Source organism: Clavispora lusitaniae (genome assembly GCF_014636115.1).
Source record: "Clavispora lusitaniae strain FDAARGOS_655 chromosome Unknown tig00002663_pilon, whole genome shotgun sequence".
In the NCBI taxonomy this organism is placed as follows: domain Eukaryota; kingdom Fungi; phylum Ascomycota; class Pichiomycetes; order Serinales; family Metschnikowiaceae; genus Clavispora; species Clavispora lusitaniae.
Window position 1 is genome coordinate 1704641 of NW_027093982.1, and position 22293 is coordinate 1726933.

The 22293-nt window shown below is 43.6% G+C and overlaps 11 protein-coding genes across 11 annotated transcripts; 7 read left to right on the forward strand and 4 right to left on the reverse strand. All coding sequences in view use genetic code 12, as the record gives it.

Annotated features, from left to right (window-relative positions):
- Positions 1 to 371: 371 nt before the first annotated feature.
- Positions 372 to 1799, forward strand: RIT1 (tRNA A64-2'-O-ribosylphosphate transferase; the record flags this gene model as incomplete). The annotated part of the gene is made up of 1 exon (XM_002616891.2): positions 372 to 1799. The coding sequence occupies one exon, from the start codon at positions 372 to 374 to the stop codon at positions 1797 to 1799; it is 1428 nt and encodes a 475-aa protein (XP_002616937.1).
- Positions 1800 to 1911: 112 nt separating this feature from the next.
- On the forward strand, positions 1912 to 4361 carry FOB63_005415 (mRNA capping enzyme family protein; the record flags this gene model as incomplete). Its single annotated transcript, XM_002616889.2, has 2 exons — positions 1912 to 2677; positions 2725 to 4361. The coding sequence occupies 2 exons, from the start codon at positions 1912 to 1914 to the stop codon at positions 4359 to 4361; spliced, it is 2403 nt and encodes an 800-aa protein (XP_002616935.2).
- An 85-nt stretch (positions 4362 to 4446) lies between these two features.
- Positions 4447 to 5736, reverse strand: FOB63_005416 (phosphoinositide 5-phosphatase; the record flags this gene model as incomplete). The annotated part of the gene is made up of 1 exon (XM_002616888.2): positions 4447 to 5736. One exon carries the CDS (start codon positions 5734 to 5736, stop codon positions 4447 to 4449), a length of 1290 nt encoding a protein of 429 aa, XP_002616934.2.
- Positions 5737 to 5876: 140 nt separating this feature from the next.
- FOB63_005417 (SF3a splicing factor complex subunit) lies at positions 5877 to 7379 on the forward strand (the record flags this gene model as incomplete). The annotated part of the gene is made up of 1 exon (XM_002616887.2): positions 5877 to 7379. The coding sequence occupies one exon, from the start codon at positions 5877 to 5879 to the stop codon at positions 7377 to 7379; it is 1503 nt and encodes a 500-aa protein (XP_002616933.2).
- A 300-nt stretch (positions 7380 to 7679) lies between these two features.
- FOB63_005418 (bifunctional DRAP deaminase/tRNA pseudouridine synthase) lies at positions 7680 to 9452 on the forward strand (the record flags this gene model as incomplete). The annotated part of the gene is made up of 1 exon (XM_002616886.2): positions 7680 to 9452. One exon carries the CDS (start codon positions 7680 to 7682, stop codon positions 9450 to 9452), a length of 1773 nt encoding a protein of 590 aa, XP_002616932.2.
- Positions 9453 to 9781: 329 nt separating this feature from the next.
- Positions 9782 to 11272, reverse strand: RIM21 (Rim21p; the record flags this gene model as incomplete). Its single annotated transcript, XM_002616885.2, has 1 exon — positions 9782 to 11272. One exon carries the CDS (start codon positions 11270 to 11272, stop codon positions 9782 to 9784), a length of 1491 nt encoding a protein of 496 aa, XP_002616931.2.
- A 500-nt stretch (positions 11273 to 11772) lies between these two features.
- FOB63_005420 (Rab GTPase-activating protein) lies at positions 11773 to 13599 on the forward strand (the record flags this gene model as incomplete). Its single annotated transcript, XM_002616884.2, has 1 exon — positions 11773 to 13599. The coding sequence occupies one exon, from the start codon at positions 11773 to 11775 to the stop codon at positions 13597 to 13599; it is 1827 nt and encodes a 608-aa protein (XP_002616930.2).
- A 383-nt stretch (positions 13600 to 13982) lies between these two features.
- On the reverse strand, positions 13983 to 14597 carry FOB63_005421 (uncharacterized protein; the record flags this gene model as incomplete). The annotated part of the gene is made up of 1 exon (XM_002616882.2): positions 13983 to 14597. The coding sequence occupies one exon, from the start codon at positions 14595 to 14597 to the stop codon at positions 13983 to 13985; it is 615 nt and encodes a 204-aa protein (XP_002616928.1).
- Positions 14598 to 14881: 284 nt separating this feature from the next.
- On the forward strand, positions 14882 to 15508 carry FOB63_005422 (uncharacterized protein; the record flags this gene model as incomplete). The annotated part of the gene is made up of 1 exon (XM_002616881.2): positions 14882 to 15508. The coding sequence occupies one exon, from the start codon at positions 14882 to 14884 to the stop codon at positions 15506 to 15508; it is 627 nt and encodes a 208-aa protein (XP_002616927.2).
- A 133-nt stretch (positions 15509 to 15641) lies between these two features.
- Positions 15642 to 17930, reverse strand: FOB63_005423 (peptide alpha-N-acetyltransferase complex A subunit; the record flags this gene model as incomplete). The annotated part of the gene is made up of 1 exon (XM_002616880.2): positions 15642 to 17930. One exon carries the CDS (start codon positions 17928 to 17930, stop codon positions 15642 to 15644), a length of 2289 nt encoding a protein of 762 aa, XP_002616926.2.
- Positions 17931 to 19353: 1423 nt separating this feature from the next.
- On the forward strand, positions 19354 to 21681 carry FOB63_005424 (transcription factor domain family protein; the record flags this gene model as incomplete). Its single annotated transcript, XM_002616879.2, has 1 exon — positions 19354 to 21681. The coding sequence occupies one exon, from the start codon at positions 19354 to 19356 to the stop codon at positions 21679 to 21681; it is 2328 nt and encodes a 775-aa protein (XP_002616925.2).
- Between the last annotated feature and the right edge of the window lie 612 nt (positions 21682 to 22293).

Consider the following 22293-nt stretch of genomic DNA (forward strand, 5'->3'; position numbering starts at 1 on the left):
TGGAATAAAAACAGCGAAATAACTCCCGTCAGTGTCGTTGCATTACGATTAAAATAGGTGATAATACAAGAATGGATGCTAAATGTTATGTCGCTATGGGTTAAAAATACGTAGATCAAAAACGCAATAAATGCTCAGGTTTACTTTTGAGAGGTTCAAAGAATCAAGACTATGTGGCTCTCGGAATGTTTTGCACCCATCTGGTAATCTGACTCCAGGTTTCCTCGCCTGACTATTATCCAAGTGATTTAAACATTCATCGACTGGATTGAATTTCTCTATGGATTCTTTCGTAGGAGCAAACCAACCTTTGGGAGAATTTTGATGTTACCGTTGCTTCATCAACATTATAATACTACTGGAGTGTACGAATGTCATCGCGCATCATGGACTCTTACAACGACATAGTCAAGAGTCTCCGCCGCGAGGACAAAACCACTCAAGCGCGGCTCCAGTCGATTATATTTGACAACCTTTTCGTGTCACAATTCGATCCTTTCCCTCTCGTGGCCAACGAACGGTGCGGTCTATGGTATGTGCGGCCAGATCAAATAGCAGAAACGGCATATTTCAAGAGTACAGATGGTCACACTCATGAATGGCGTTTTTCAACCCGGCGTTTGAATCTCAATTTGTTGCCTCTACTTGCGACAGAGCGAACAATAGTTTTAGTGGACTCTACTCGCAAAGGTAAGCTTTTGCCTGATGCCCTTCTGAAAACGGTGCCTATCTGGTGCAGTGTGCTCAATTACATAATGTTTGAAGGCGAAAATGTGCCCGACCAATTTTCTGAATTGGCTGCCGGAAACTGGCTAGCGACACCTCGTGAGATGGTACTGGAAAGTGAGCATGCAAGTATTTCTGAGCGGATTGCCAGTTTCGCCAGCGAAGCGAAGCGTCTCGGCCTTGTGCTGAAAAGAATGCTTCTTGAGCATTTGGGTGCGCGCCAGCCTATTCTCCCGTGCTGGATGTGGCCCGGAAAAAAGGGTACGGTGCGCGAAAGAGCGGACTGTTTTACCATCTGCTGCGTAAGTGCGTCAGCTAGAGGCAGCCGCCCGCCTGGATGGAATCACAGCGCGCCCTATGTTCAGGGCGCTGGGGACGATCACGAACTTTGGGCCCCGCGCGCTTTGGACGCTCTGCTGTTTTGGAATGACGTCTATCCAGAAACCGCACCCAACTTGCGTGTAGTCGAGTCTGGCAATGTTTGTTCATGGCTCTCCGAAGAAGAACTTTTGCGGCGAGTCGAGGCAATCATCAACATAAAATTACATCGAGCGAACATCCCCACAGATGACTCAACAACTGTCCATGATCACAATACTTTATCGATAGACATTTCACCGTTGGGAAACACGGGAATCTACATTGGGCAAATTACTGAAAACATTGATATCGAGGTCCTTCTACGTTATGCACCCAATCTTCACCATGTCGTGGTACTCTCGAAGGATTTTACAGTGCAAGCACCTGAAAATTGCTCGGTAGCCGTATCACATTATAGAGTGGAACTGACAAAAAAGGGCGCCAAGCAGCTCCGTGACATTCTTCCCAGGAGTGTAGCAAATGTCGTGCCGCTGCCACTGTCAAGCGTTGTTGTGTTGTGCGATACAGGAAAGGATTTGGCTGTGGGTGTGGCATTATGTCTACTTGGGAAGCATTTTTCCCCCACATGGGTCTCTGCTCCTGGCCCAGTTAACAAAGATATTGTGAAACAGCACTTGAGCAAAATCCTGGAATGTCGCAAAATTAACCCGAGCCGTAACACGCTTCAAAGTGTGAACACATTCTTGATGTGAGAGGTTCATTTTATCATGGTGACATGCATTATGCGCTTAAACAGACGTGCGCTTAAGACCGACGGGTGCGAATTTCTTTCTTTACATACCACATCTTCTTTTTTTTCTTCCAATGCCAAAGTTTCTCTGTCTTCCAGGTTATCTTCAAAGCGGAAAAGTTTTTGCTGAGAAGTCTTCCGGATTGCGGAAGCTTCTAACCAAAAAGCTTGGCTATGAGCTCGATTACATTGATCCCCCAACGATGATCAACGATAAGAAAGACCTTCCTTTCTCTTTGGGCGCAGACGAGGCAGAAGCAACTGAAAAATGGAACCAAATTGTGGAAAGCGACATCAACAGATGCTGGTGGGTTCACACCGAAGATGGCGAATATAAGGGGTTTGCTGAAGCTGTTGATTATGTAATCTCCCACATCAAGACTAACGGGCCATATCATGGTATCATTGGATTTTCTCAAGGTGCTGCGATGTCTGCTGCCATCGCCAACTCTGTTTCCGAGCTTCTTCCTTCCCACGGCCCTTTCAAAGTTGCTGTCTTATTCTCTTCTTTCGCTTTCACTTTGCCTGTGAATCTGCAAGATAGTATTTCTGGACTTAGCACTACCATTTCAGACTTGGAGGAGTACAAGACCAAAGTACACTTGGTGGAGAAATACAAGCACTTCTTCACTTCGCCTGCAGAACTCCCCACTACTATTGTCTCTGTCTTCGGCTCTGAAGATGTCGTGGTACCACCAATTAGAACCGAATATCTCAATCTGTTATTTTCCAGCGAGATAAAAGTTTTCAAGCACGATGGCGGTCACTACTTGCCTAACAAGAAGCAATTTTTGAACCCTATTGTGGAGTGTTTGAAAGAGGCTTGCGAAGATAAGGCCAGTTTATAGACGTATTTATCGACATATAGAGATCTTTTCATAGCGTAGTAAATGGCGCGCGCCGCTTCAACTCCATATATCCACTCACTATCCACAAGTATTGCACCACTATGAGCGGTTCCAAGCTGCCACAGGAGACTTCGGCTCTCCCCAAAGAAGAAAAGCTTGACTCCGCACTGGACACGCCTGCTCAGAACGGCATGAAGCGCTCAGTCTCTCCTGACACTGTCGAGAATAAAAGGCTCCACTCGGAGGATCCAGAATACGTACTTTCCATTTCCAGAAGGGAGTCACCTGCTCCTTCTGTGGCTAAGTCGTCCGTTTACAAAGAAGCAAAACCTATCCCCGCCTGGATGAAAAGCAAGCAGCCGAAAGATGAAGACAAATATGCCAAATACGGCGGGAGAAGAGAAAAACCACCTCAAAACGATCGCTACGCACGATATGCCGCGAGCGATGACAGATATTCAAAGTATGGGGCCAAACCACCCAGTGAAGGTGATTCGCGAGTTATTCGGAGAGAAACAGAACCTGAACGTCCGAAAAGAGAGCATAGCACTAACCAAGAGGAAGAACCCGAAGGCGCGGCTGCTCCTTATACTAGCATTCCATCAGTAGGAGGGATGGGCCTCAATTCAGAATACCGAACATTCCTGAGCAGCATTACGCACAAGGAAAACAGAGATATAAACAGCATTGTGCGCCAGCACTACAATCAAAGAACTTATCAATCCAAGTTGCAGGGATCGCGAACAAAATCACCCATCTACAAACTCCGAAACTTCAACAATGCCATCAAGTACATGCTTCTTGGAAATTTTGTGAAGAGACGCCTGGAGACAGCACCTTTAGTGCTTTTAGATTTCTGTTGCGGCAAAGGTGGCGACTTGAACAAATGTGAGTTTGTTCATGTGGACCAGTACATTGGCGTTGATATAAGTGATGCTTCTGTCCGAGAGGCGTATTCGCGGTATTCACAGAATAAGGCAAGGTTCATTCCCCAAAATCCAAGATCCAAGCGCAATAGGGATTCCCGTAGGTACAATTTCGACGCGTGTTTGGCAACTGGCGATTTGTTTTCTTACTCTCTTCCAGAAATTTTGGAGCCTAACTTCCCAGGTATAATGGATGGGCTTTTTCCTGTCGACTGTGTGTCGATGCAATTTTCCTTCCATTATGCGTGGGAAACAGAACAAAAGGTCCGCACAGTGCTCACAAATATCACAAAGTCTTTACGTCCTGGAGGTACGTTTATTGGAACCATCCCGTCGTCAGATTTTATTCGCGATAAGATTGTTAAAAAGGACTTTACCGATGACAAGACCTTTGGCAATGACTTATATCGGGTAAGATTCGAAAAAGATCCGCCCGAGGATGGCGTTTTTAGGTCACCATTTGGAAACAAATACGACTATTTCTTAAAAGACGCGGTCGACGATGTACCCGAGTACGTTGTTCCATTTGAATATTTCCGTCTGTTATGTGAAGATTTCGGATTGATCCTCAAATACAAGAAAAACTTCATTGAAATTTTCAATCTGGAGATTCCGAAGTATTTTTCCAAGTTGAACAAAAACCTTATCGATGGCATGAAGCGTGCGGATGGAAAGTACGGTGTTGAAGGGGACGAAAAGGAAGCTGTGGCGTTTTACATTGGTTTTGTCTTTGAAAAGCTAGGTAACTAATTGCACACCAAGTGTCAGGAAAAAGTGGAAAACAAAGAGAAAGGCATATGTAAAGGAAATGAGCTCGCAAAGTCAAACTAACTCTTCATTTAGACAAAATATAATAAGCAACCCACATTAGTAGGCTAAATCCCAACAACAGAAGACGGCCCTTAGGGGTAGTCCCAAACCACAACCCGTATCCAATGAATAAATCGCTGACTCTTCTGAAGAAAATTTGGTTTATCTTATCGAGTGAGGTGCACTTCATAAAAGTCAATGTTGGGCCACTCACAATTTCTTCATTTGCCTGATCAAAATTGAAATCTGAGCTGTGTGGACGAGGAGAAGTATTAGGCACAACAACCAAGAAGCCACTTTCACCAATAATAGATTCTGGAGCGATATAAGGGACACTCAAGTGCAAGTAAACTGGCCTATGATCTGACCGTTTATAGGTATCAATGCTCAGATACTTGTAAACATGAGGCCTGTGTCCGACTTTGTAAGTGTTTTGAAAGAGGATTCTGTCACACCACAGTGGACAACGCTTTGTGTTGTATATGGCAGTATCTAGGTAATACTTGTAAGTCGGTTGGAAAGTAATATCTGGTTCGCTGAAGCCAGTAAATAATTCCCCCTTATTTTTGCCCTCAGTAAGCTCATCGTACTTCCGAACTAGACTCATTATAGATCCTGATACGTCTGAAGTATTGGAACGATCATGCAAATCCAAAAAGTCTGCCAAGGCTGCACTCGGCTTGCCCTTCAGGACAACTTTGCTCGTTCGGAAGTTAAGATCGCCCATGAAAAAAGAATGGCAATTGGGTTTGAGAAAACTGAACCCGTCACCAAAATCTAGTGCTCTCATCACCGCATAAAGGTCCTTTAACCGCCGCTGGTAGTAGTATTCTCCCTCGTTTGCATTGAGGTGCGAGCAGGCAAAAGTGAACTCAATATTTGTTTGTGGATTTGGTACGTACTTGACACGTAATCCAACTCCACCTTTGAGCAGAGAGTGAGCTGACCCGCAGCTCGCATCTGCAAATCGACAATCTCTGAAACGCAGACCGAAAGGGCTTATAGCAATCATTCCAATTGCCCCCACATGGTGTAAGCCGACCGTAGTGAAGTTGTATGGAGACGATGGAGAGTGGTACTTTTCATGCAATGTATCCAATAGAATGCGGTTGATTTCAATCATGTGTCTATTCACGATATCGGGGAATGCTCCATCCAATATAGAACATACCTCTTGAAAGCCAAACACGTATAAGTCGCATGCGGCTTGCGGTAGAGCACCAATAACATGGTCAATAAATTCCGCTGCATTTAGTTTGAGTTTGGCGCAGTTGAATGTGAGGAGAAAGAGTGGGATTTGCAGATCAGAAGACATGATAGACAGGGCTACAATAATCTGGGGAAGTAGGATTAAGTTAGGCGACTACCTTAAGAGGCACGGGTGCGCGACTGATAGATGCGATGCCTTATTAGTACAACCATACATCAATATAGTTACACATTAAGCTGTCTAATATGAATTTGGCGGAGACACAGCGACAGACGTTAGAAGAAATTGACATTTTAGAAGTGGAAACTGCCCAGCGTTTTCGAAGGAACCCGGAGCTAGGGCGCGCAGCGCAAATTCGGCAAACCGATTCAGTGCTAGAACTGAGAAGAAAGAGACCCCACAAGGAAACTTTGCTACAACAACACGAGCTCAAGTATTTCAGCAATCAATACGAGCGTGATTGCTCGCGGGCGATCAAGAATTTTGAGAGTCCCGAGCTTCTTCTGCAAATCGAGAGTCTTCGGGATCCCAACTTGAAGTTTGAGTCTATAAACAAGGCCTTGACGGAACTTGAGTCTCGATTCAAATCTGTGCCAATTCAGAGTGCAACTCCGCTGCGTCTGGCATTTTTAATGTACCTGAGTGCTCCAGAAGATGGAGTAAAGACTGTGGGCTCGAAGAAAAAATTCAAAAGAAGATATTTTCTCTCTAGTGCAACATCATACCTTGCAGAAGAGGTGGGCGAATCTTTCGGAGATCTTGAAATGTACGGAAAAGTCCTAGGCCTTCAGGCGTATTATGAGATTTACAGATCGTTGTTTCCCAGCAAGCTCACATATGCAGAGTATTTGCGTTCCTTCTCAAAGTTTCCCAATTCCAACAATTCTACAGACTACCTTCGTTATCTCGAATCTTTGCTAACTTATTTAAAAAAAATGCATGTGCAGTGTTTTCCCTTGAAAGCTCTCCCTGAACTAGGGAAGGCGAGGTCGAAAGCAACTGAGATCGAAGATGGTGAACGAAATGAACAAGGTGAGATCTTTTGCAAGGCATGTGACAAGTATTTCGCAAAAGAATCCGTTTATAAGGGGCACCTTGATGGAAAAAAACACAAGAAAAACAGCTTGAAACAAACAACTACACTGAAGGTTAATCTGGTAACAGCACAAGATTTGGAGCGAGATATAGAAGAGATGACGAAAGCAATGGGTCCGCTATTGGATGCCACAATCTCAGACTACGAGAGACGTGCAGCATTCTCTGACCGAGAGAAAATGCTAGAGACTTTGGCAGTTGAAGGTGAGGAGTCTGAGTTTACTGCTGAGGATTCTACTTCGGAAGCAAGTGAAGATAATGACGACGACGACGAATTTTACTCTAAGGATATGCCAATTGGCACAGATGGTACGCCGATACCTCTTTGGCTCTACAAGCTACAAGGACTTCATCGTACATACAAGTGTGAGATTTGTGGTAACACGAGCTATAAAGGTCGTCAACAGTTCACAAAACATTTCACACAATCGAAGCATATTCGCGGACTCATGTGCCTTGGGATAGGCGAGATGGAGACGCCACTTTTCAACAGCATTTCTTCGATTGCCGAGGCACAGGCTTTATGGAAACAAATCAAGAAAGAAAAAAGTGCAGAGGAGGAGGATCTTGATAACGTAGAGATCGAAGATAGCGAGGGTAATGTTATGTCACATAAGGACTACGTGGAATTGAAGAAACAAGGGCTACTTTAAAAGTTGTTTCATAGAATGGGAACATAGTTTCGGGCTCTGAAATATGTAGTATGCAACCAGGCTTACCATAGTAATAGAATCCACACACTAAACCAGTGCGCACTGTCATTAAGACTGCTACATCAACTTTCAATGCAAATCTATATTGATGGACGGTGTGATCGATGACCCAAAATACTCAAGCATCCGATGTAAAAGACTAAACAAAAGTAGCTAAATGTTGAAAGAGAGAGATTTTTCATATGTCGGTGTTTCACCAACAATAGGCTAATGGATTTCCTGTGCGCATTCCAAAACTCTATGGCATTTCGGCTTCTTCAACACACCGCAAAAAAAGCCATGGATTCTGGAACGAAAAGAGCTGCAAGCAGATCAAGCGGAAGTGAATCACCAGGGCCTGAATTCAAGGCCACAAAGCTTCCGCGGGGTCTGAAGAAGCTTCGCGATGAGCTAGGATTCCGTATGAAGCAACAGGCCGTCGACAAGGACATTTTAATTTCAAGCGAGAACGGTTCGAAAACCATTCATGAAGAGGAAACCGAAGGTGCAAGATACGAAATCGATGGGCCATTGCGGCGTGTGACCCCATACTATTTCACATACTTAACCTATTGCAAACTTCGGTGGAGAGACAGAAAGCTCATCGATGTGTTCGTGGACGAGTTTCGGGACAAAGAGCCAGAGTTTTATCGCCGAGCCATAGCCGCGGGTCAAGTTTTGCTCAATAAAACGCCTACAACGCTAGACTCAATTGTCCGAAATGGTGATCTTATAAGTCATAGGTGCCACAGACATGAACCAGCTGTTTCTTCTCGCCCAATAGAAATTGTGTTTGAGGACGCAGACAAGATTGCCATCAATAAACCCTCCGGTATTCCTGTTCACCCTACTGGCCGGTACCGGTATAATACCATCACAAAGATTTTCCAACATGAGTTTGGAAAGACAGTGCATCCTTGCAACCGGTTGGACAGACTCACACTGGGACTTATGTTCCTCGGGAAAAACGCCCGTGGTGCTGAATTTTTTGTTAAGCAGATTCGTGAAAGGACAGTCCGCAAAGAGTATATTGCTCGAGTGAAAGGAAAATTTCCTTTGGGAGAGCTTACAGTAGACGAGCCTTTGCACACGGTTTCACCCAAACATGCGCTTAATGTTGTGGACCATGAAAAGGGAAAGGAAGCAAAAACTCTCTTTTCCAGAATTTCGTATGACCCAGAATCGGATACGTCAGTCGTGAAATGCCGTCCTCTCACGGGACGAACACACCAGATCAGAGTGCATCTTCAATATATTGGCCATCCTATAGCTAATGACCCAATTTACCTGAGTGAGTATGTTTGGGGCGATTCAAATCTTGGGAAAGGAAATATCGGAGCAGATGAGGCTATAGTGGCTCGATTAGATGACATCGGAAAGTCCAGGGCATGTTCAACATGGATTCATCCACAAGAGGATGGTGAAGTCTTGACAGACGAGACATGTCCAGATTGTGGTGTCCAGCTTTATTCGGACCCAGGACCAAATGACTTAGACCTTTGGCTTCATGCTTATAGATACGAAGCGGCCGATTTACTGTGGTCGTATAAAGTTGATTTTCCTTCTTGGGCATTGGACTCAAAACGTAAGTTCATGGAGCTTGCTCTTGAGAATGCCCGTAAATGCGGCGAAACGCAAACACAGTTCAATGTTGGGGCCGTTTTGGTTCTTGACGGACAAGTTTTATCCACAGGTCACTCGAGAGAACTACCAGGAAACACACATGCTGAGCAATGTGCACTTGAGAAGTACTTTGAAAAAACTGGCCAGCGTAATGTTCCAGAGGGAACAGAAATTTACACAACTATGGAGCCATGTTCGCTTCGGCTCAGTGGTAACTTGCCCTGTGTTGATCGCATTATCGCTACAAACATCAAAACCTGTTACGTTGGTGTTGTGGAGCCGGATACTTTTGTGGAAAATAACACAGGCCAAGCAAAATTACGTGAGGCAGGTGTTGAGTATATTCATATTCCGGGATACGAAGATGAAGCATTAAAAATTGCCACCTTGGGTCATCCACATGAGAAGTAACTTCACACGATCTTATATGTTCTTGAGGCGAACAATGTAACCTGCAATATGTGCACTTCAAATATCACATCTCATTATTCCAAACGTGATCTGGTCTCGCTAACGAAGCGCAGTGGAAAGAAAAATACAAGCCTATTCAGAATGGTGGTATAATTTGACAAATTGGAGACCACGTATATGGTGGGACGTTTGTTTACAAATATTTTGAGACTTCGGGTATTGGAATTTTGAACATACTTAAAGAGTCCTAGTGGCGAGCATTGCAAACAACTTGCAATCGTCAAGAGTGACAATTGAAAATTCAGAATAAATATTCTTTGAGAAAATGACTATACATCATTTTCTGTTTGATTATCGTCCATATTTATGACCACATCTCTAGTCGAATACACAAAGACGTTCTTATTCCTGTTGGTTTCCGGCTGAGGAATCCTTATTCCAGTACTTCTAGATCGGTGTCTTGGGGTGTGAATATCAAAATGCGTCGTTGGAACGGTATTATTCCCATTGCTTCCAATACTAACAGATCTTGGAATAGCTAAACCTGTAGCTATAATGTTATCAGTGATGGTAACAAACATGTCTTTAACTGAAGTTAGACCATTGGCTAAATTTTTTAGCCTTGATTCTGGTTTTGGAAGAGTATCTCCAGTACCATCAGAACCATTTGAGGGACCTGATTGATTGTTCGTTGACAGATGAAGAGACGGAGACCCATCTTCATCATTTACGTCTGAGTCTTCCTCTTCAACAAAAAGCTGAAATTTATCTAGCTCATAAAGTTCATCTTCATAGAATTTTCTTCCCAATACTCCTTCTTTTTCCTGCTGCTTGCGTATAACATTGTACTGATTACACCATTCCCAGGGAATCACCACACACACGACATAGGTCACCACAGAAAACACCTCGGATAATTCGTAAACCCAAGTATTGGAAACATCAGCAATGAAAAACGCCACAGGCGCATATATAAAAACAAGCGTGAGAAGAGAAATGGCCCACATTTCACGATGTAGCATAAGGGTTTTCAGTTTTGTGAGAATAAAAGCTGTGAAAATTGCTGCGTAACTTATACTCATGGCAATGCGGAACAAGTAGATCAAGGCCGGCAAGATCTTTTCCATTTCTGCATTTTTGTTGAATTTATGGAACTTCATCACGCTCCATAACGTCTGCGAGGCTATGGACGATAGAAGCCCAACCAAAAACACAGTTCGCTTATCGCTTTGTCGCAGAAACAAGCGGATCAACACTTGTGCTTGACTCACTTGTAAAAGAAATGTCACGATCATGTCAATAACATTAAGATATACCAGACTGTTGATCTGGTCTAGTAGGGCATAGCCGTGCAAAAAACCCCTGCGTTGCTGTCCGTGGAGAATAACTATGGACTTAACAACTGTTATGAGCATATATAATGATGAAATGATGGATGTAAATTTCAAAAGCACAGAGGGCCTTATGGTGTAGTTGGTAATGACGAAGATAGTGAGGAACCAAGTGATCACTGACAGGATAGAAAGCGAATACACCAATGGCACCACACTGAAAATGAAAGTTCCTCGTCTTGGATTGGTAGTATATTCCGTCCACGATTGGCGCACAATCGGTAGAGGATCAGCAAAAGTGTTCATCACCAAGTTCACGTTGGTGTTGAGCATCGGAATGACGCCTTTGTAACATCTTTGCTGGTAGATGGCGCTTTTCACATACTGAACAGCTTTATCGAAGTCATGGGAGATGAGAACACCCTCTGGAAGCATAATCTGCTTGCACAGTTGGTATATGGTGTCTTTTATGGGATATCGCCAAAGCATGGGAAGAAAATACGAGAAATCGATGCTTTAGATTATGCATTTTTTGAAGGTGCGATATTGCTTTATTAGCTGCGGAAGGAAGAGAAAAAGCAGCTAACACGACTAACCGCAGCACAGAGATTGAAAACGAAATTAAATTCGTAGAATGGTTCAAAAGATATTAGTATGTCCAGCACATTGGGTAATTTTCTCAACTAGATTTGTTTACAACCCTACACAATCTTCGGTATGAAGTGGTTTATAAACGATTTTTGCCAGGCTCCTTCAGCTAAAAAATCTAGCCGTGGTTCCCAAATATTTATCATGGCACTTATCACATTAAAGAACTGTTCTCTGTTGTTGAAGGTTCGGATTTTGCCCGAAAGGGACTGTTTTGTTGATGAATGTACAGACGAGAACAATGTTCTTGACTCGTTTACACAGGAAGCGCAAGTTGAGTTTGACGTACCAAGTACCCCATTTTTCAAAGGTTACCAAAGTGACCTTAACTACTTTCACATATGGCAAACGCTCCAGATCTGTCATCCAAGACAGAATTTTTAGCCACGCCAAAGGGCCACCAGCGGAACGAGTCTGCTTATTCTCAAAATTACTCCATTCTCGATTACTACGATGCTGATACACCGAGCGTGATAAGAGGAACTGGTGCTGAATTGGAAAGATCAACGAGTTTTGAAAATGCTCTTGAATCTTCCAGCCTTCAAAGTTTGAGGCTACAAGACACGGGACTCCGTTCGTCGTTACGTAGTGATCCTTTGCATGAACCAGATTCCTCAACAGACCCAGTCCCCGATGGAGATACTTCTGCCGTTGGATCATCATCATTTGCATCCTCAAATCACAAAATAGCATTGTTGAAGAGCGACACTGAGTCCGCAAACCAAAATAGTTCATTCGCTTCTCCAGTCATTACGCATACAGGCACCCACTGGGTTCCTCCCCAGATCTCACCTACTACGGAAGATAACTTACGTGCTGTTCTCAAAAGCAAAGTTGATATGTATGGATTTCGCAAACAAAGCCTGTTGTTTGACGCTACGGAAGATTCTTACAACGAATGGTTTTCCGAGTATCAGCCACACTTACTCCATCAAAAGAAAAAATGGATCATGCTAATGAAACACAATGGCTTGTCTGCCAATAAAAACTCTGCACCACCTTCCAGATTCCCACCCAAGTCGGACAAAGTAAAGAAAATGATACGTAAAGGGATTCCACCCGAATGGCGAGGGAACGCTTGGTTTTTCTATGCTGGTGGCCACGAAAAGCTCAACCAGAACACAGGACTTTACGATGAGCTTGTGACCGCTACTAAAGGCATACAGAATAAAGATACAGAAGTAATCGAGCGAGATTTGAACAGAACATTTCCAGACAATGTGCACTTTAATCCGTCTGTCTTACTGGATGAAGATGCCACGACGCAGCCGGAAACACCTGCTATACTGGCATTGCGTCGTGTTTTGGTGGCTATAGCGCACTACCAACCTCATATAGGCTACTGCCAATCTCTCAATTTTCTAGCAGGGCTCTTGCTTCTTTTCATGAATGAGGAGAGGGCCTTCTGGATGCTCGTGATTATGATAGAACGCATTATACCTAAAGTGCACGCGGCAAACTTAGAAGGCGTTCACACTGATCAAGGTGTTCTTATGATGTGCATAAGAGAATACATTCCCAAACTATGGGCAATTATCGGGAAAAGCTACGATGGTACGGTTTTGCCTGATGATAAAATATTGACTCGACTTCCACCTGTTACCTTGGTGACATCATCGTGGTTCATGTCAGTTTTTGTTGGAGTTTTGCCGATAGAAAGTGTCCTACGTGTATGGGATATCATATGGTATGAGGGGTCTAAAACTATATTCAGAGTTTCTTTAACCATTTGCCGCTTATGCATGGACCACCCAAAATTTCTTACGAGGAAGGCAAGCAAATCCAACAACGAAGGCTCCGAGAGTGATCAGATTGAACTTTTTCAATTCATGCAAAGTTTCCCAAAAAGCATTACCGATCCTAATCTCATCATTGATAGTTGCTTCAAGAAAATTGGAGGCTACGGATATGGCTTTGTGTCACAGGATGAAATAAACAAGTGCCGCGAGTTTGTTTCCCAACAGCGAGACAAGATTAAGGCTCGACAACAGAGTGTCGTGGGACCAGAAATGACAGAGGAAGAAAGGCAAGCGTTAGCGCATTCTGTTGATTTGGAGGAGGAAATTCACGATATTTACGGCTTCAACAAATCTATCATGGGCGGAATAGCGTGGAATAGACACATCAGCAACCGAATGAAGAAGAAGTTCTCGAAAAAACTAAAATGATAGCTGGTCTCAGAAGGGACACAAAGCATTTGTTACATAGGGTATTGCACAATAGAGCATGTGCGCAATTTGAATCTCAACTTCACGTAACCTGAATAATATCACCATGGAGTACAAGTATCTTATATCGCGGTTTGCTGACCCCGTCATAGCGATAAGTATTGGTACGGCAGCCTATTTTTTGCATGAAAGGCGTGTTGGAAGGGAAGAGGGCCACAAGTTGAAAGATCTACTCTTGAAAAAATATGGCCGGTCCTAAGAGGAAGAGCGTTGGTTGGCCATCCATCTTGAGTTTAATACTCATAGATATCATTCAAGCATGAAGACGAGCTCTACATAAATTTGCATAAAGTTTTTCTTATTACACGATAATTCACGACATACTAATTATGCGTAGTAGCTTTAAATCTTTTCAATGTCGATTCGGCAAGATCTTCACCGAGATCCCCAACTAACAAATCATAAATCTTGCTCCAGGTTGCAGAGCGTACCTCACGAGAAGGAGTTTCGGCAGCTACTGGTTGTTCTTCCTGTTTCTCACCCGATTTGGAAGGCGCAGATACCATGGCAATCATTGAAAGCTCTTCATGATTTGCAGACACGGCAGAAATGAGTGTAGAGTCAGTTAACACTTTTCCTTTGATCATTAATTTAATATTTGCCGGAGAAACGCCAGCGTTCTTCAAGTCTGGGACGTCTTCAACCAATTGTGTCTTGATCTTGTAAATCGATTGCGAGGGAGTGACTCCATTTAGCGAAACAGCAAACTTGATTGGAGGCTTGATCGATTTTATGGCAACAGGAACAGTTTCCATCTTCTCTTCGGTACCATCTTTTGCTTGTGGAAGAGGAAATGCGAGTTTGGGCAAAGAAGGACCTAAGGACTCTAACTTAGCATAATCTTCTGTACCATAGAATGACTCCTGGGAAACATCAGAAGATAGAGATATAAGCTGAGCATATGTGCTGAAGAAAGACTTTGGGGTGACAACTGACATGAGAAGTAGTTGGGTAGTATTTCACAATTTGTGTTTTCGCGATCAGATACTATTAAAGAAGTTAAGATATTCTCCCTCTCTTGCGATAGCAACGAAACTCAGCAAAGAAGACAGCAATGGAGGCATTTCCTAAGGCAGGGGACAAACTTTCAGTTCTTACTTCACTTAGATTACTGTAAGGAAAAACATTGTAAACATGGACTGTGCTTCTGGTGTCTAAAGTCACGTGCATTTCCAGGCTGTGTCTACTAATCTAGTGATAGGTAAGTCCGAACTAAATACACATGAGTTTCTTCAAGTCGTTTCGAAATAATTACACGCCAATTTCCCAAGATGATGGTCAATCTGTACCCCAACCGGTTACTCAGAACTCGAACTCGCAGGGTTTCAGATCGAAGCTTCTGAAACTCAATCCATTCAAAACCAACAATATCTATTTGGAAGATGATGAGAACTACGTTACACCCGAACCGGGCTACTTTGAATTGTCCCGGTGGGATCGGATGTTAATTTTCGGGTTGACCTTTGCTGGAAGTGCTTGTTGTTACTTGATCTGCATTTTCTTGTTCCCTGTTTTGACATTGAAACCTAGAAAGTTTGCTCTTCTTTGGTCTTTAGGGTCCATCTTCTTCTTGGTTAGCTTCGGAGTTCTTCAAGGTTTCAAGCCATATATGGTGCACTTGTTCTCTTCTACGCGAATTATTTTTACAATTGTGTTTGTGACTAGCATCATCATGACCTTGATATCTAGTCTTTCACTAAGATCGGCATTGCTCTCTATTATATTTGCTGTGATTCAGCTTTTGAGCGCGATTTGGTATACTGTTAGCTATTTTCCCATGGGCCAGCAGACATTGAATTTGGCATCTAGCGTGGCGAGATCCCAGGTTGAGTCTTGGGTAAACTCATGATGATTGAAGATTTATCAATGTCCAGTAGTATCACAAATACTAGCAGTCTTAATATTCAGTATGTACTATCAAAGCCTCAAGTTCCACATACTATCTATCATTATTTCTATGATTAAACGAACATGTTGTTCCCTTAATGACAGTAGACTTCGAGTAGTTGGCTCTCACCCTTCTCCAAATCAGGAAAAGCATTCTGCAACCCCTTTTCCACCACTTTGACAATTGCAGGGTTTGCTTGTTTATCGTTTTCCAATGTATGTTTCAAGTCCAATACCTTGTCCGCAACAACTCTCAACTTTTTGTGCTTTGGGTCAACAATACTGACCCAAGATCTAAGTGCTTGTAAAGCCAAAACATACTTCGCTTCGGCTTTGTACAACTTATAGGAAAGTTCCCACGAGAAACGGTAGTTCTTAGCCTCGGAGCATAATTGCTTTGAAAAAACTTCCAACTCCGCCAAAATATTGGGGTTCTCCTTCAAGTCTGAAAGAGCTTTTGAGCCCAAAGGATCAGGATCATTCTTCACGGACTCAACCTTGGCAATAAGTTCCGACTTCTTCTTAATGTTGAGAGGTTTTGCCTTCTTGTTCTTAGATTTCTTCTTGTCCTTAGCGTCCTCCTTTTCATTCTGGATTTGCTGAGCTTCCCAGACCTCCCAGTAAAGGGATGTCAAGCCCTTCACGGCACGAATGTAAATAGGTGTAGAGTGAAGACGATCTTCCCATTGCAAAGTCTCAACGTAGTCCCGTGGAGTACCTCTTCTCATACAGTAGGAATGGAAGTCGAACTCGTCAGAACGGTATTTTTTGAAGATTTTTAAGATTGCCAAGAAACGTTTTAAGGCCAAACCACGGTAGATATCACAAGTATCAGCTACTTCGGAGTAGTTCGCCGCATCAGGAGATAATTCTTGTAATTTCGCCAATTCCTCTTTATAGAGTCTGGCATACGCTTCACCACTTTCGACTAACGCCCAATTGGCTTGCATTTGATGCAAATCTTTAAGTCCATTAACAGCACCTTCTTCCAATTTCGTGAAGAGAGAAATACAATCAATGGCTTCATCCACCTTATTTGCACGGAAGAGGTATTTCGCTGTTTTTGAGTTGATGAAACGATCTTGTAAATCTAAAGCACGGCCAGCTTGCATGATGTCACTCGCTTCAACGATTTTGCCTTGGTGCTTAGTGATTCTTGCTTTGAGAATGTACAACTCAACCAATACAGGCGTGTGCTCCAACGCCTGATCGATGAGAGAAGCTGCAGATGCAATGTCGCCCACATGCAAGAAATGCTGTGCCAAGAAGTAACAAGTCCATACAAAGACAGTAGGTTCTAACAGAGGAACATCGTTTTCGAAAAAGTCTTGAACAACCGATGCGATGATCTCGCGTTTTTGACTGTTCTTGTACAACGGCTTCACATTGACAAATGTAGCTGGCACTCCTCTCTTTAACTGAGACAAGATGTAGTTGGAAACACGCTTGCGGAACTCGGGATGAGAAGCTGGCAAGAAGCTCAACGGAAGAAATTGAGGAGGATCAGCACGAGGATAAAACAGGGCCAACCTATCGTACAACTTCAAACGAAGATCAAAGGATTGCGCTGGAGTCTCTAAAGCTAATTCGAGCATATTGTAGTACGAAGCATTGTCGGGATTTCTCTGCAACAATTGACGGTAAACAAGAGAAGCCTCCTTACGTTTGCCCAATGCAACCAAATATTTGGCCTTGTAAGACAAGAAGTCTGTGCGATCTCTGATCTCATCTGAGTTTTCCTCAAGATCCTTCAAGGCACGAGCAAAGTCGCCAGATTCAGCAATAATGGAATTCTTGTAAAGCAAGCACTCGCTGTGCTCGTACCTATCTTGCTCTTGAATGTGTTCTTTGATGATTCCCTCGATCTTATCCAACGTCGACACAGCAGCATCGTAATCTTCGTTAAGATGGTGGGCAATGGCCACAGCAGTCCAGTTGGCACGGTAACCGGGCTGGCTCTCCAAAAACTTTTGTCTCGATTCACGCAAGTTTTTATAATCACGAGTTTGTGATTGCATCAACGCCAAATCTCTATAGATGGGGGTGTTTTTCAGACCATTGTCCACAGCAGCTTTGAACCATTTTGCTGCCTCTTGGTAGTTATCAACATTACGGTAGTAGATACCAGCCAAGTGGTTAACCAAGTAATTTCCTGGCGCTTTAGCAAGTGCTTTGAGAACATAGGATTCAGCATCAGCTTTGTGGCCAGTTTGGTAATTGCAACAGCCTTTTAAAGCCAAAGATTCGGCGTGCGACGAGTTTTTCTTCAAGTTCTGGTCAATCAATTTCAAAGCCTTTTTGTACTGCTTATTCTCATAGAGCTTAATAGCCTCGCGAGCGTTTGCATCTTCTTTGTTGGCGAAAATGGGATTTCTACTTGCCATGGTCAGTAGTACAATAGAGAGTCAAACTTTTCCACGTTGATGATTGTGCAGTCTCGCCATGTTTTCCACGCGACGAAGCGCACTAGACGCAAATAAAATGGCCGTGTGGAGAAAAGCGAGCAAAAACGGTATATATCGTTAAATGGTATCGTTTGTTCATTAGAGGCTATGTCCTCAACAATGGAGTCACTTGGTCATGCGTGGGCCAATGCTATCATACATTGACATTCGTATACTTTTTCGCGTTATATGCCCTCTCAACATACACTTTGTTGGATCATCTTGAAAAAGCAACATTTTTTGCCCAGATTAGTAATGTGAAAGAAGCTTCGTATAGCCTTACATTCGAGTGAAACACTGACATAGTCACTAGCAACTTGTTTTCTTTTGTCGGAAGCTTGGTTCCCGTCCCGGGTAATAAAAATGTTCCCGTCCCGAGACTAATGGCCGACGGCCGATAGCGGACGGCGTTGGGCCATCTATGCACTCCACATGCTTCAACGGCATATACTATCTCCGTCTACGTAACTGCTTATCTCCTCATCCATAACATCGTCAATTATTCAGCGGCAAGTACATTTGCCCGAAAAGCCGAAAAAGAGCCAATGTTCGCACCTTTTGTCAGTGAATGATTTGTGACAATGGCGCAACGCAAGCAAACTAGTAGCATGAAAAGTCATTCCTAAAGGTACAGAGAGCAACTTCTACTCCGTTAACAATAGGGCCAGCGGCCATCTGCGGTTATTTTGCATCCAACGCTCAAGATCAGGACCCAAGTCATCGTCCTGCACAGCTTTTCCTCGCCAGCATGTCATAATCTATCTCCGCCGTATCATGTAATGCATTGAAGTTTGCTCCGTTCTATACTCTGCCCCGTACCAAATCCGAAGCAGAGTGTCCCACCTACAAATGTTCCCCACATCTCGAAATCAGAAACAATTTTCTATACTGTAGATGAATACCTAAAAGGGCTATTCATTAAGCGAAAAATGTGCGACTTCCGTCATGTGAACGGTTGACAATACACTAGGATTTGGTGCTGCGTCATTAAACACCATTCTTCTCTGCGCTCAAGCCTTCCGAGAATCCCGCGCATGCTGACGTTATTTGCTGCTGAGACAATATCTTAGGTGACGTTCATCGCTCAATTCATGGGGAAGCCAAAGGCTGCGTCAAGGCCGATTTTACGCTTCGGCGCATGATGGAGCCAGACTCCAAACCCTGCATCCCCATGCAGGGCGTTATGCGACATGCCATGCATCACGGAAGACCTATATATCCACAAGTTTGCGTCATATCTTACAAACAGTCTGCGAATTCATCAGGTTTTCAACCGTCTCTTGACTTGCTTGCAACGTTGGGGTCCGAACATTTGCGACTGCGTTTCATTTTTCATATCGCCAAATTACGCATTCCGTGAACAATGAAAAGCGAGACTCGCAAAAGAACTCGTGTCGCCTGCAACGCTTGTCGTCGGAAAAAAATCCGCTGTGATGGCCAACCTCGATGCCGCAATTGTATCTTAACAGATGAGGCTCCGTGCGTCTATGAGCAGCGGCAGCCGAAGACGGGCAAAACCGGCGGTTCCGCCAGGCACCAGAAGAAATTACTCGAGTATCTCAGTGAGAGAGTGCATCGACTCGAAGCGGCAGTTCTGGCGCTAAATAAGCGAACTGGTCTCTCTGACGACCATGTCGCGCCAGAAGATGGACTGACTTGCTCATCTTCGGATGAATCTGATGATTCGATGGAGATCAAAGAGGAATTGCCACGAGAAGACAATGTAGCTCTCAAACCGACTGAACTTTATTTTGGGGCACATTCTTTGGTGGGCATTTTCTCTCCATCTAGTCTTGCGTGGATGGAAAGCCATCTCGGACCTGAAAGCAGTGACATTTTGCTCCCACTCCGCAACATGCCTATTCTCTTCCAGAAAAAGACTCGTAACTTCTTGTTGCATTGGCTTGATCCAACTCCAATGGATGCTCAGGCTAAGACTCGTATATTGGTGAACCCTTTTCCAAAGAACCAGACAGCGGTGTTTCTGCTCTTGGAGACTCACTATCGGCCGTTATGTCTCACAGATAACATGAAACCGGAGTCGATTTTAAGCTTATTTCATGCTTATTATACTCGAAAGTCATCTTCTAAGCCTGTGTTTCGAGTTTCGACGTTAATGAGAATGACTGTGGCGTTTCTTATGGCTATTGCGTCCCATGCAGAGGCAGCCGGTAAGTCTAATGCCCCTACTCCGCCAGCTGGGTCTTACTTCACCGAAGACGAGTTTTGGGACCTACAAAACGAATTATTGGCTAATTTGGTGGCGTATTACCATCGAATCAGTATAGTTGGTGAAGGACAGGAGTCTGTGGAGGCTTTGCTAATGTTAGTGTACTACGTTGACAAAGATTGTGTTGTGGCTGAAGTTAGTTATCTGATTCTTACTCTGGCAATTAAGGTTGCTTGTGGTCTTGGCTTTCATCGAATTGAATCCTATGCCCATCTTTCTGAAAAAGCAGCTCTTGAAAGGCGGCACTTATGGTCGTTATGTCGGTATATGGACATGGAATTATGCTACAGAACGGGAAAAGTGCCTATTGTCAATTACAATGACATCAGCCGTGAACTTCAAGGTTGCCACAATTTTCTTGGTGAAGCTCATCCCATGCTGTTTGCTACTTCGCAATATTTTCTAGCGATATTTGAGTGCCGCTTCAAGAGTTACATAAGGCTTTTCTCTGCAACTGCGCGGTTGGGTACGTTTGCAGAGCTTCAAGAAAACTTGGATGTGTTGAACCTGGAAATGGCTGGAATTGCGATGAATCTCCCGGAGAACATTCGCCCAGTCTTTTTCAACGATCCAAACTTCAAACCAATGAAGGAAGTCCTGTCACAAGCAGACGAGATAAACCTCACATGTGTGCTCACATATTTTACACATATGATGTTGATAAACCGTCTACCATTAATCTGTTCTTTTCCCGAGGTGCCCGAAGAGTTTAAATTAGGTTATAGAAACCTTTCTCTCAATAGCGCCCGGACAATTCTTCATATTATTATGGGCTTAGAAAAAGAGTCCTTTCAAGGTTCATACAGTTCATGGGCCATCTTTTTCCCTGTTACTGCTATTCTTCATCTACTGGCGACATGCATGAACTCACCACATTCAGCGGAGGCAATTTCGGACTTACGCCTTTTAATTGATGTCACGGTCAAATTTTTCAACCACCGTACACTGAGTAAAAAGGTGGGACCTTTTGATCTTGGAAGAGTAAGCTCGTTGTTCCTGATTCTCATCAAGACGATTTTGAAGGTGACCATTACAATTCTTGAGAAGAAATTGGGCATTTCCATCATTGAAGAAGACTCCAGTCTCCGTGACATTTTGTTTCCTACACAGAAAACGTTCCCCGAGCTTTACAGCGATTCTGACAGCCTCAAAAAGAACGCAAAATCTGCCATATTCTTCAATGCGAAATCGCCGTTTTCTTCTGACTCAAAAGTGATAGAAAACACCCCTTCACCAGCATCCCAATGCATGATGTCATGTGACACCAACAATGGCCAGGTGATTTCGCTGGGTAGTTCTCAACACAACCAAGATCCTGGATTAAGTCTTGCTGATGAACAATTGGCCAATGTGATGCACCTCAATAATGACGAAGAGAATTTCGGAGGCCAGTTTGACGAGATTGACTCGCTCATCAACTCACAGCTAAATCAACTTCCCCATTTTTTCTTTGACACATGAGTGCATACTTTAGACCCCATTGTATCATTATGTGTGCCTATCCCAAATGTGCGCGAAGACTAGACTTAACAGTCGTATTTATACTAATGCTTATTTAACGATCCATATCCCTAATTGTTTCCAGCCTTTTGCTATTTTTACTAGATTCTCTCTGCAGATTGTGCATCAAAAACATCGGTACAACTCTCGGAAGGGATCTTGTAGCTGAAATTATTTCGATCTTGCACTAGGTTCCGACATACTGTCCGAAGTACTGAAGGCCCCAACCCGTCTGCGGGTGGCTAAAGCTTGTGCTCAATGCAGCAGAAAGAAAATCCGCTGCGATGGCCAGCCAGAATGTGCAAATTGCAGAAACTCCGGCTCCGAATGTGTCTACAAAGGATCTAAGGAGAGGAAGTCCCGCGTCAAGAAAGTCGAAAGCATATCTGACCGGCTCTCTCGCTTAGAAGAGTTGGTTTTGAAGATAGCAACCAAGATTGATGCACCGGGTGTATATTACAGCAGTTCCCTGCCTGCGCCCCAAGCAGGTTCGCCTGACTCGACAAGAACGTCACCTTACAGTGATACACAACACTATCAATCAAGAAGCACCTCATTTCAAAACGAAAAGCC